Here is an 11990-nt window from a genome sequence, read left to right on the forward strand (position 1 = left end):
CAGCAAGGAACTGTTTGAACAAGCAGCAAAGAAGTAAGGATCTCTGATAAGGTGGTATCTAAACACACTGGAAGCACCAGCAGAAACAAAAGCTTCCTCTACACAGGCTTGGCTCCGAAGCAAAGCCATGATGTCATATGATACAGCTGTCACTTCATTTTAAAACAAACACTTCGGATTGTCTTAGTTCAGAATCACTCATTATTTCTTTGAAGTGTGCCATATGCACTGAGCATGATAGAAAGTCCAGCTGGTCATCCACTCAAGCTTTACAATATTTAGCAAGGAATGCCAAAATACAAAAACAAACAAATACTGAAGCATTATCTATTAATTGAAACAATACAGTGTTACAAAGGCACAGGCATTGCCAAAGCTCAGCAGGGCACAGCTGGTACTTCACCACTTCAGCCACACACACAAGAATTCCCCGTGCTCATTATGGCTCTAAGAGGATGTTTTATTAGAAGCACAAGATATTGCACATTAATAGGAAATTATCAGATGCAGTTGCACACGGGGAGAAAACCTAAGCCTAAACTGACATTTCAACATCAGTGTGTGCTCCTGCTAAATAATCAGAGAACTAAAAACAGGCAGATCTGAGGGTTAGGGTTTGCCTCGTTTAATTAAATTTGCTTCATTCAATTTACAAACATCCAAAGTAGAAATAGAAATTAATTCTGTTATTTCCCATATTCAGTTACGGCATCAATTACTTAAGAAAAGAAAATATCTTAGGAGGCAGATCTCAACAAACCCAGTGACAATCATTAAAGCAAAAATATCAGGAACAGTTACATCTCTTACAAAATAAACTCCAGCTTAAAAATGGAGAAAATGTTTATATAATAGGAGAGAGTAAGTTTCACCTGGTCATTTTCAACACCAGAAACGGACTTCTTTCTCATCCATTCACCTCCCACCTGTGGGCACCAGGAATTTTATTCATTTTGAACAGCTTTATTTCCTCTTTCCTGTTTCAAAGCCTGAAGTTTCACAGAGGTACTAAGGACCTGTGTCTCATCCACAAAACCAAGCAGAAATCTTTAAAACCACAAGACAAAGCACGCTGAGTATCACACAACTGACAATACCCAGGGCCAGCTGCTCACTGTTTGCAAACTCAGCTGCATATCCAAGCCCCTTGACTAGGCAAACAAAGCAGTACATTTCTCTGGTAGATTGATTCCTTCCTTTGGTTTTGAAACAGATTCATTAATCACTCTTCAGGGCCCATAGGTCAAAACACACAAACCACTTCATCTCAGATCACCTGGCCTTTCTCATGTGCCAGCAGGAACATCCCTATAATTATTACCTGGAAACTAAACTGGATTAAAGTTGCTTCCCCCCCCCCTCCTTTTCTTTTTCCTCCAGGTTGCCTTTAACTTGGCTTGATTCCCCAGCCCAATTCCCTGTTTGGGTGACACTTGTGCTAGAGAGAGAGAAGGCAATGCAGGGCAGCACTGCTGACTTCTGCCAGCTAAGCTGCTCGAGGAGCCACAGCTAAATGTCTCCTGGGAGTACTTCTAATTCTAGCAGGGACAAATGCCACTGCTGCTCTTCAGCCTGGCATTACTCTCTTCAGGCTGGAGATGCAATTACAGCTGGAGACACCTAAAACAGAACTCGAGGTTTGCTCTGTGAAAGATTAAGCCACCAACACCTGCTCAGTGCAAGCATAATTTGGGTCCTGTCAAGTGACCTGAATATAAAAGGGTTTGAATCTTGAAAGTTTTTGACAATGTCCCTCCTGAGTGTAGCAATTACCTAAATTAGCAGCTCTTGAAGTGTGGTGTTCAAGCTACTGAGCACGGCTTGCAGAACTGGTCTCATTTTTACAGTGTCTTCAATTCAAAGCCGAGACATGCAAAATGCCACAGCGCTTGACAAGAAATGCTGTGAACTGAGAGCAGTCTGATCCTATCAAAAGCTCAGAAGCCACTGGTCTAAACCAAGATTTAAAGAACAAAACCCCTCAAATTCCACCACACAGCTAGCCCAGGTGAGCACTCCCAGCTCTGGCAGGAGCTGCTGCTCTGTTCACCCACACATCCTTCTTGACCAGGAAGATAAAGCTGCCTGGCTGAACATAGCAAAGTTTGCTCTCCAGCTGCTTTTAGGCTTTTGGTAATAATTTCTGAGTCTAATCCAAGCTCTCCTGAGCAATAGGATAGGGCTGGCAGATCAGTTTCTTGCTCCCTGCAGAAGGGCAATGAAATTTGTTTGTCTATTTAACACTACTTGTTACCACTTGGGAAAAGCAACTTGCAGCAAGGAAATCACCACATCTGTCTACACACTGCCCAGCAAAAATACAGCCAACACTTCTAACGGCTTGTCCAAATATTTTTCTTCCTCTTCAGTCTACATACCAGTATCCCCCCACTCAGCCAGGAAGCGCAAATAATGCCAAAATTAGTTTTTGAAAGCTTGAAACAGGTAATGAAAAAGCAGATTTCTAGTAATATATAAGGTGGAAAGTAAAATCAGCTATGAAAAGTCCACCTACCACTGAAGATAAGCAAGTAGGCTTAATTCCTTTCTCTCTCTCAATCTAAGGCTAGCAATAGTCACATCATAATTATGAGGAAAAAAAAATAATGATTCCTGGTTAGACTTAACTACAAGTTCAGGATTTTGTTTGAAATCTGCACGCACTTCTGCATTTCAACAAACGTTCTTTGAATAGTAACTGAGCTTTAACAAGAAGCATTTTTCCCTCTTAAGTTTGAAAAAGATTCATTGGAACCCTTCTAGTGAGGACACTAAGAAGCAGCAGCTGCTAAATTCTGAGGAATTAGCAAAAAAAAGGCAAATAAACTCCTTTGCAATGTAAACAATCCACGCTATACTAGGAAATTCAACAGGTAAAACCCCTCATTTTCTAGAGGCTTTCTAAAGCCAGGCATTTTATCTACAACAATCATTTAAGCCACCTAAACACTCTCTCCACTTGTTTATTACGATAAGACCAACCAGGGAACAGAACAGCCTGCACCAGGTCCTGCCCAGGAAGAGGCCTCAGGTGGGGGCAGAGCACCTGCACAGCTCATCAGAGGCAGAGTCGGTGCGGGCCTCGCTGCCCTGGTCCCGGGGCTTTGTCAAAGGAGCAGCCCCGACAGCCCAGGACAGAACCACAGCCCGTGCTGAGTGGGAAGGACCCATCGGGATCACCGACTGCAACTCCCGGCCCCGCACAAAACACGCCAAGAACCCCACCGTGTGCCCGAGAGCGTTGTCCGAGCAACAACACAACGCGTCTATTCTACCGAACACCGGGAAAACTTGGGAGCAGCCGCCCGCTGCCATCTCATCGCATGAGTCTGCAGGACGCGGCCCCGCGGGCGGCACGGACAGGAGCGCCGGGAGCCGAGGAACGGCCCGGGCCCGGCTCCGCGGCTCTGCCGGCCCAGGGCAGGAGCCGGGAACGCTCCCGAAGGGAGCGGCGAGCGCTGCCTGCCCCGCCGGGCTGCCGGGGAACGGGGATCGCCCACGGGACAGCCGGGCAGGGCGCCGGGGCCCCGAGGCCCTGCAGGGAGCGGCACCGGCCCGCCCGACCCCGTCCGCCCCGCCGCCCGCGGAGCGCCAAGGACGGCGGCACCCCCGTCCCCGCCGCCCCGGAGCAACTTCGGGGCAACTTCTCCCCCGCCCGCCCCTCGCCCCGGCCGCGTCGCTCACCCCCAGATGACATAGTTGGTCTTGACGTTCTTGGGCCAGGAGAACTCTCCAAAGATCACCTCGTCGCCCTTGACCACGATCTCCTTCTTCTGCGTGTTGTACTGCCGCAGCACGCTCAGCACGTCCGCCATCTTCGCCCGGCCGCCACCGCTCCGGCCGCCGCCGCCCGCCGCAGGACCCCGCCGGCGCGCCCCGGGCTGCCCGCCGCGAATGCCTGAACCGACGCCGCCGCGCCGCCTACTAGGGGCCACGCCGGACGCGTTGCCATGGCAGCGGCGTGGGCCCGCCCCCGCCAGGGAGTGGGCGGGGCTTTCAGGGCGGAGGTCACGCCCCCTTCTCCCTCGCGGCGGCCGCGCCCCCGCTGCCCTCAAGGTGGCACGGCGGGGCGGGGAGTGTGGGTGCGGCTTGCTCCGTCCTGAGCTTTCTTATGTTTTATGTGGAAATAGAGCTTGACACACAATCACTGCATGAGTTTATCGGCGGGCTTCTCTTCTCTGGAGCTTTGATGCTCCTGCGTGCCCGCCGAGTCACGGCGCGGGGCTGAGCCGCGCTCCGCGGGCGCGCTGGGATGGTTTGGGCGGGGGAAACGAAGAGTTTTGGTTTGGAGAAAAGGTTTTAGAGGGTGCTGGAAAGGGTGGGTGGTGCTAACGGGGTTTTAGGGGTGCTGGGCTGGATTTGGGGATGCTAATGGGGTTTTTCAGGGTGCTGGGAAGCATTCGTGTGTGCTAAAGCACAACTATAAGGGGTTTCGGGGATGTTGAGGTTTGAGGGGGATTTGGGATGCTAGGATAGCATGTGGTACACTGGGAGGGGTTTTAGTGAGGCTAAAGAGGTTTTAGAGGGTGCTCAGAGGAATTTGGGGTGCTAATGGGGTTTTAGGGTGTGCTGGGAGGGGTCTGAGAGAGCTAAAATGGATTTGGGGGTGCTGAGGAGGTTTGAGCGGTGTTGGGGGGGCTGGGATGGCTTATGGGGTACTCAGAGGGGTTTTAGTGACACCAAAGAGATTTTAAAGGGCCCTGAGAGGAGTTTTGGAGGTGTTTAGGGTGATACCTCAAGCAAACGGTGTCAAAGGAGCAGAGGAAGCAGCAGGAAGCAGGATCAGTGAAGTTTATGCTGGACATTAGGAAAAGGTTCCTCACCAGACAGTGGTCAGGCTCCCCCAGGGCAGGTAATGGTCCCAATCCTGCCAGAGTTCCAGCAGCTTTTGGGCAATGTTTTCAGACACAATCCATGCTGGGATTATTGGGGTGTCCTGTGCAGGGACAGGAGTGCAGCTCCATGATCCTTGTGGGTCCCTTCCAGCCCAGAGTACTTTGTGACTCTGATTCTCTCACACTGTGTGTGCATCTCGCTCTGCAGGCTGGAGAGAAAATCTCCTGTAACCTGGATATAAAGCTGGGTAAAAAAAAAAGGAAAGAAAAGTCTCTGCTTTATCAATCACAAAAACTCTGATACAAATAAGCCTTCAAAAGACCATAGGAAAAAAAAAGGTCATTAGGAAAATGTTGCCTGTTAACGTGAAGAAGGACAGACAATAATGCCATGGAGCACATCCCATGTTACCCTGAAAAATCTGGCATCTCAGAGCTCAGTTTGCTCTGTTTGCTCACCTGAGCAACTGCACAGGTGCAGCTGGCACGTGCTCTCTCCATGTTCCAGGTGAATTCCTCCTGCTCAAACACACAAAAACTGAGAGCATAGCATTCCCAGCAGAACCAAACAAAGTGGTATCCCCTGGGGAATACCAGTTGCAGGATTTATACCCCAAAACAAGCTCTCATCATGGCTTTTTCTAACCTCTGATGCTCAGAATTTTCTTAACACTCTCCAACACTGGCAGAAAACATGAAACCATCTTCAATTTGAAAAAGGCAGAACTGGGTCATTTTTCTTTTTGTAACATGTGCTGAGGCTGACAAAACAGACTAAAAGCTAACAGCCTATAGAATTCCTTGTCTCAATATGTTAGTGATATCCCCATCTGTGTTAGAACAACAACATGCAGAGCACCACAAGTGTGTTTAAAACATTTCAGATATGGTATTGAAATAGTCTAGCACACAAATATGTACTACAACACCCAGTAACATGGTGAATTATACCAATCACTGCCAATATTTATTTGTCAGTGGGTATAGAGTAATATTTATGTGCTTAGAAGACAAAGGCATAATGAATAAACAATATCATTTCCTGAACTGGATTTGGAATTATGACTGGAGCTACAGCTCATGAAAATTGGAACAGAACTTGGAGTGCTTCCAGCAGGCCAAGTCCCATTTCCATGCCTCATCCAAAAGCCCCAGTGTATCCCCTAAACCAGTGCTACCTCTTCAGAAACACATGCTGTACATCTGCTGCACCACAAGGAATACCTGTTTTCAGTGAGACACACAGTCCCTGTGACACAATGACACCAAAAAGCCCCTCATTTCAATTCTGCTGCTCAGGGAGCAGGGAATGGTGCACACAGTCAGCTGCACACACAGCTGCAAAGAGATTTATTTTCAGGTTTCCAGAAAATGTTGTAGTTCTGGTTTCCTTTTTCACTTAAGGCTGCCTTCACTGGGAAGAACAATGAAGAAAAAAAGCAAAAGAAAGCTGAGTAAGGAGGAGTGTGTGCACTGGCAGTAGTTCAGCAGGGACAAGCTGCCTGCATCCCTAGGAGCAGGATCCCAGCAGGAGCTGGATGTGCTGCTCTGGGAGGAGGGAACAAAGCAGGGAGCAGCAGGGAGCAAGTTGGTCTCGCCCTGCTGAAATCAATGCAGATGTGAAACCAAGGATGGAGCAGCACAGAGGTGCTGTGGTCATGCTCTGGCAGGAACAATGCAGGGAACAGGAACTCAGCCAAAGGAATGACCCAGCCTTGGGTCAGTACCCCCCATACATGCTCATGACTAAAATCAAACTCCACTTAAACAGGAAATTATGCCAACCACAACTTCACCTTCTCCTGTCACTCACTGGAAGCAATATAAATGCAGCTGTAGTGGTGAGGGAGGTCAGAGGAGACTCCATCTCTGATTCCTGGCACTGTCAGAGGGCTCTGCCTATCTCCTCCCCACAGGGACACCTACTGGGTAAGACTCCAGCACTCAGATATACCAGGTGCTTGCTTGGGACATTGGGAAAGCCAGCCTGTTTGTGACCATACTCCTAGTATTACATGCTGTCATCTTAATGCAAAAGTTCCATACCTGCTTGGTGATTTTTCACAGGCAGCTCTTCACAGCACTGATTCCTTCTTCACAGCACAGCCAACAAACTCCAACCCTCTTCCCCACCATCTCACCCACTCTTTTATAGCACCCATCCTTATTGGACACAGCTGTGGCCTGTTAAGGGCAGGCCTGTTCCTAATCTTTGGTAATTAGTGCAGCTGCAACTCCTCAGGGGTGAGATTACCTTCTGCACTATTCTCTTGCATTCTATCCCCCCACAGCTACACTGGCATCTCCCACCTGACTGTGCTTGTGGCTGGCTGGATGGTTCATATTTCCTGGGCTCATACATGCTTCTGCACACAGGGTGCTCACCAGGAACCACAGGCAGGGCTGGGCTGCCCTGGAAGGAACTCCAAAGGTCATCTCTTTCCAGTGCCACACCAGCTCTACATGTCTGCTGCTGAACTGGCCACGGCTCAGAAGCTAAACCCAGCTGTCCCAGCCCCTCTGATATCTGAGGAGCAGCTGGAATGCCAGGGGGGTGATTTTCTGCCAAATTTAATGCAGAAAATATAGTGGGTTTTCTCTTAATGTGACGCTTTCATTACAAGTTTTAACTGGGAGTTTACAAAATAGTTCCCACAGTTTGCTTTGGGGATCATAGTGACATTATTAACCAGCATTGATATCACTGAATCAGGATTTGATATAAAACTATTTTCATGTGGCATTAGATACATAAGAGTTTATCAGTTTTATCACAGAAGATTAGGCTACAAAATCATTATCTGAAATGAGCAAGCAAATTATCATTTAGTAAAATGAGAGTATATGTCATGGGTACGATGTTTCGATTGCATTTTCTCACTACTTTCACAGGTTATACTGATGTTTTGTAGGAAGCAAAATTAACTTGCAAAACATTAGACAATTTTTCATCATAGGTAAGTTCCTTTAAGCTTAATCAACATCCAGGAAGATAACAGAAAGATACATCATGCATGAACACACATTTTCACAGATACATGTGAGCAGAACCAAATCAGTGTGCACACGTGTGCATTTCCTTGCAGTATTTTTTAAAACACGGGGCTGAGCACTGGACAGTGATCCAGAGCACAATTTACCCTCTCAGCTAAGTGGGGGTAGAAAAGTTTCTCCACTACTGAAATACTTGTGCAGACCCCAGAGGGGATGCTCAGAGAATATTCCACAGGAATGCTCTGCCAAGGGTACTCATTTGACCAGGGTCCACAGCAAGGTATGCGGGGGTGAAATAACAGAATATTATTGAACAGCTTTTACTGGGCAGAGGAAATTAAAAATCCAACACCTCCACATAAATTAAAACCTCCCCTATTTTTTTTCCACAGGAGCCACTAAAAACATTCCACACATTACACGATTAGCCAACTCCACTAACACAAATTGCCAGGTACCAGGAGCTGCTCTTCATCCCCCACCCATTATTTACTCCATTCCCAACGGTCCTGTTTCACAGGTCAGTTTCTGACCAAAGAACTGCAGGGCAGGAAAGAAACGTGAGGAAGAGCAGGCAACAGAAACGGGCACGGAGAAGATTTAAAGTAAGTTTTACACTGGACAAAGCAAAGGCACTGCCGAAACCCCCAGATCGGGGAGTCAGCCGGGCAGGAGGCCAAACCTCCCTGACCTCCCTCACACCAGGAGCGGCTCCGGCGCCTGTCCCGGAAATCAGCCCCTCTCTATGCCTCTCCTGACCTATCCCGGGAAATCAGCTCCTCTTTATGCCTTTCCTGACCCCTATCCCGGGAAAACTGCCCCATCCCGTGCTGCCCCTGTGCTGCCCCTGTGCTGTCCCTGTCCCCGTGCTGTCCCCGTGCTGACCCAGCTGTCCCCGTGCTGTCCCAGCTGGCCCCGGGCTGACCCTGTCCTGTCCCTGTCCCCGCGCTGTCCCCGTGCGGCTGGCGCTCCCGGAGCCCGGCATTGCGGCGGGCAGCCCCGGAGGCGGCGCGGGGCCCTGCGGGCGCGGCGCGGGGCGGGCTGAGGGAGCACCGCCCCTTCCTGCCCGAGCCATGGCACTGCAGGGGGCGCTGCGCCGCGTGGCCGCGGCCTGTGGGGGGCGGTGAGTGCGGGCCGGGGGCACCGGACCGGCACCGGGAATGGCACCGGGAATGGGAATGGGATAAGGATCGGGGCACGGATAGAGATAGAGATAGAGATCGGGACCGGGACTGGGATCGGGACAAGGACACGGTCTGGAGCAGGGAGTGGGCTCGGCACTGGGAGTGCGACCGGGATAAGGATCGGGACCGGGACCGGGACCGGGATCGGGACCGGGACCGCGAGTAGGATTAGGGTCGGGACGGGGACAAGGACAGGGATCGGGACCAGGACCACGAGTGGGATTAGGGTTGAGACAGGGACGGACGCCGGGACAAGGACGGGGACCGGGATCGGGACAGGGACGGGAATCGGGATCGGAACAAGGACCGGGACTGGGAGAGGGACGGGGCTCGGAATCAGGATGAGGACAGGGCTCGGGATCAGGATGAGGACGAGGGCCGGGCTCGGGGGCGGGTGCGGGGTGCCTGTGCCGCGGGTGTCACCCGTGTGTGTGTGGCTGTCGCCGGCGGCGCGGAGCGGTTCCCGTGTAACGGCCCCGGGGCCGGGCTGTTCCTGCCGCAGCCATCCCGCTGCTCCCCGGCCCTGCGGGCACACGAGAAGCGGGCTGGCTGCACATGCTGCAGCTCAAGGGAACCTCCATGGCGCAGTCAGTGAAATACCGAAACAAAACGGGCCAATGTGGCCATCCTTTGAAAGCTCGAAGATCTGACTGTCATTTCTTTTTAGCTATAGAATGGGGAACAGACAGACGGCTTCTGTAGGATTGTCGTGTGGTGCTGCCGCGAATCAAATACAGGTAGCATTATTTATGGGCTTTTACTGATTTTCAGCATTTATAAAAGCAAATTACTTCAAACCTTTGCTTATTTACACAAAGAAATACTGTAAATAGTTCTGCCTGTTGAACCTGTTCCTATGTTTATCATGGTTATCAAGACATGCTGGCAGTTTTGTTTATCCACAGCCCTGGAACCTGATCTTCCTAGGCTGCACCCATTTTATGGGTTTTTTTAGACCTCTACTGAAATTCAGTGTTGCCATTGACATCAGGGATAGAACCTTGTAAAATTACTGATATCAAGTAAAGTTAAATATTTTAAAGTTGTGGTTTTTATAAATTTACTGATAGTTAATGATAGCCTGAAATCCCCTTGAATTTACAGTAAAGTGATAAGGGTGTATCTTCCAGCCACTGCTTTTGGTCACTGTGCTCGCCACTGGCACATCCCAAGTGCCTTACGGACAGAGAAAACTGTCCTAAACAATTTAGGGGGATGCAGGGAGTTGGGCAGACTGCAGAGCAGAGTTGTACCACACCCTCTACCATCCTTGTGCTGGTTTGGAGCCAGATGCAGGTCAAACCTGCTTTCAGAGGTGCCAGCAGAGATTTTCCTGTGTGCGCTACTCTAACAGCAGCTTTTTAACCTGTGTACTACTTTCATGAGTGTTCAATAGTGTTCTAAGTGCATTGGCTTGAAGCTCGCTGACTTTTAACTTTCTTTTGAGCACACAGGACATTATTTCACGCAACTGTGTGGTGATTTTCTCTAAAACAACATGTGCATACTGCAGAATGGCAAAAAACCTCTTTCAGGGTTTGAATGTGAATTACACAACTGTGGAACTGGACCTAAATAGAAATGGAAGACAGTTCCAAGACACTCTGGAGCAGATGACTGGTAGCAGAACAGTGAGTATGTTCTCTTATACTTAACAAGTAACAGCTTGGGCTACACACATCCCGCTTGGGTTATATCCATAGCAAGTCCTTAATTGTTTTGAGACAGGTAACTTTGGGATACAAGCTCTAAATTAAATACTGTAGGAGGTCTCTTCTTCTAGAACCCCTCTGGCTGTCCCTCACAGCTGATCGTTGCTGTACTGACACTGAAATAATTGAAGTATCAAAGCAATTTTTAATTTGTATATTTAAACCATTGCATTTAACCCATTTATTTTAATTTACATAGTCTCACTTGACTCAATTATTGGAATTTATTACAATCACCCACTCAGTGTCTTCATCCCACTTTTGAGGGGCACATGAAGTTTCCCATCTCTGTAAATATTATGGACAAGTATGGGTTGTACATTAATATTATACACACATCTAGAAGAACACAGTGATTGTGTGTACTGGAGTCCACATGGGCTTGCTCGAATGTTTACCTTTTTCCCAAGAGGTAACTAATGCAACTTTTGTTTTCTTGATAGGTCCCAAGAGTGTTTATCAATGGGACTTGTGTTGGAGGCGCAACAGATACTCAAAAGCTTCATGAGGAAGGCAAACTGCTTCCTTTAATTAATCAGTGTCATACAAGGCGAAATTACTGAGCAACCACCTCTAGCTTCGTCTTCCTTTGTATGAACAGAATTTCAGATGAAATCAGAAGATCACAGACACAGCATGAGCTGCACTCAACAACCTCAAACCATGGCTTTCTGAATTACAGATCACTCTGACAGACTTTATGGACTTGGTAAATTACTTGGTGTCCTTGCCTCAGCTTTCCCACAAGCCCAATGGTCATTAGCAAACATTAGTAACTCTTGGGGCTGTTAGTGAGACAGTGATGTCATTTCATCGTGATTACATCCTGCTTCAGGGAAGCCCAGGCTCTGCAAAAAGAATCCTGGGGGTTTTGCTGCACATTAGTTTGCTTTCTAGCTTTGTCTCAATAAATTGTCCGTTTTATTTAATGGTTTCTTTAAATATAATTCTTCTCTGTCAAACTGAAGTGTAAAGCAAACCCAGTTTGTAGTGATACTGGTGTGTGCATGTCTGCCTCTCCTGTACTCCAGTGCCTGATCACCCAGCTCCCAAATGGTGTGTCCAATGGAACAGAAAAGGGAATAAAGATTGTGGCAGCTTTAGAGAGTGACAGCTTTCATCTTTCCTCTGCATTCTGAGGGATCAACCTGCACTGCCATTCAGGAATGGCCTTCTAGGGGGGCCAGGCAGCTCGGGCACTCAGCTGCAGACTGTGGTACAACCGATCCAACAGCAGCATGAAACATAAGAGCAAGGGAAGCAGG

The 11990-nt window shown here is 48.8% G+C and overlaps 2 protein-coding genes across 4 annotated transcripts in view; one reads left to right on the plus strand and one right to left on the minus strand.

Annotated features, from left to right (window-relative positions):
• Positions 1 to 3849, minus strand: part of CDC73 (cell division cycle 73) — a 102247-nt gene extending 98398 nt beyond the window's left edge. The window contains exon 1 of the mRNA XM_030953988.1: positions 3685 to 3849. Coding sequence (XP_030809848.1) covers positions 3685 to 3815 — 131 coding nt within the window. The 5' untranslated portion in view covers positions 3816 to 3849. The remainder of the gene's footprint in view (positions 1 to 3684) is intronic.
• Positions 3850 to 8415: 4566 nt separating this feature from the next.
• GLRX2 (glutaredoxin 2) lies at positions 8416 to 11654 on the plus strand. 3 transcript variants are annotated; one of them, XM_030953114.1, is made up of 4 exons: positions 8416 to 8434; positions 9681 to 9750; positions 10468 to 10644; positions 11169 to 11654. In XM_030953114.1, the coding sequence occupies exons 2-4, from the start codon at positions 9688 to 9690 to the stop codon at positions 11286 to 11288; spliced, it is 360 nt and encodes a 119-aa protein (XP_030808974.1). In that variant the 5' UTR covers positions 8416 to 8434; positions 9681 to 9687; the 3' UTR covers positions 11289 to 11654. The 3 variants fall into 3 exon arrangements, with proteins under 3 accessions (XP_030808974.1, XP_030808972.1, XP_030808973.1); XM_030953112.1 differs by lacking the exon at positions 8416 to 8434 and adding an exon at positions 8901 to 8952; XM_030953113.1 differs by lacking the exon at positions 8416 to 8434 and adding an exon at positions 8980 to 9083.
• Positions 11655 to 11990: the final 336 nt, after the last annotated feature.

The sequence above is a fragment of the Camarhynchus parvulus genome, chromosome 8, assembly GCF_901933205.1.
Source record: "Camarhynchus parvulus chromosome 8, STF_HiC, whole genome shotgun sequence".
Taxonomy (NCBI): domain Eukaryota; kingdom Metazoa; phylum Chordata; class Aves; order Passeriformes; family Thraupidae; genus Camarhynchus; species Camarhynchus parvulus.

Bases quoted from the DNA above. Each gene is read 5' to 3' on its own strand.
- GLRX2 (XM_030953112.1), top strand. From the start codon at position 8,903: ATGGCACTGCAGGGGGCGCTGCGCCGCGTGGCCGCGGCCTGTGGGGGG. The intron at 8,953-9,680 runs GTGAGTGCGGGC...ATTTCTTTTTAG, and splicing joins GCCGCGGCCTGTGGGGGGCG to CTATAGAATGGGGAACAGAC. The intron at 9,751-10,467 runs GTAGCATTATTT...TTGAGCACACAG, and splicing joins CTGCCGCGAATCAAATACAG to GACATTATTTCACGCAACTG.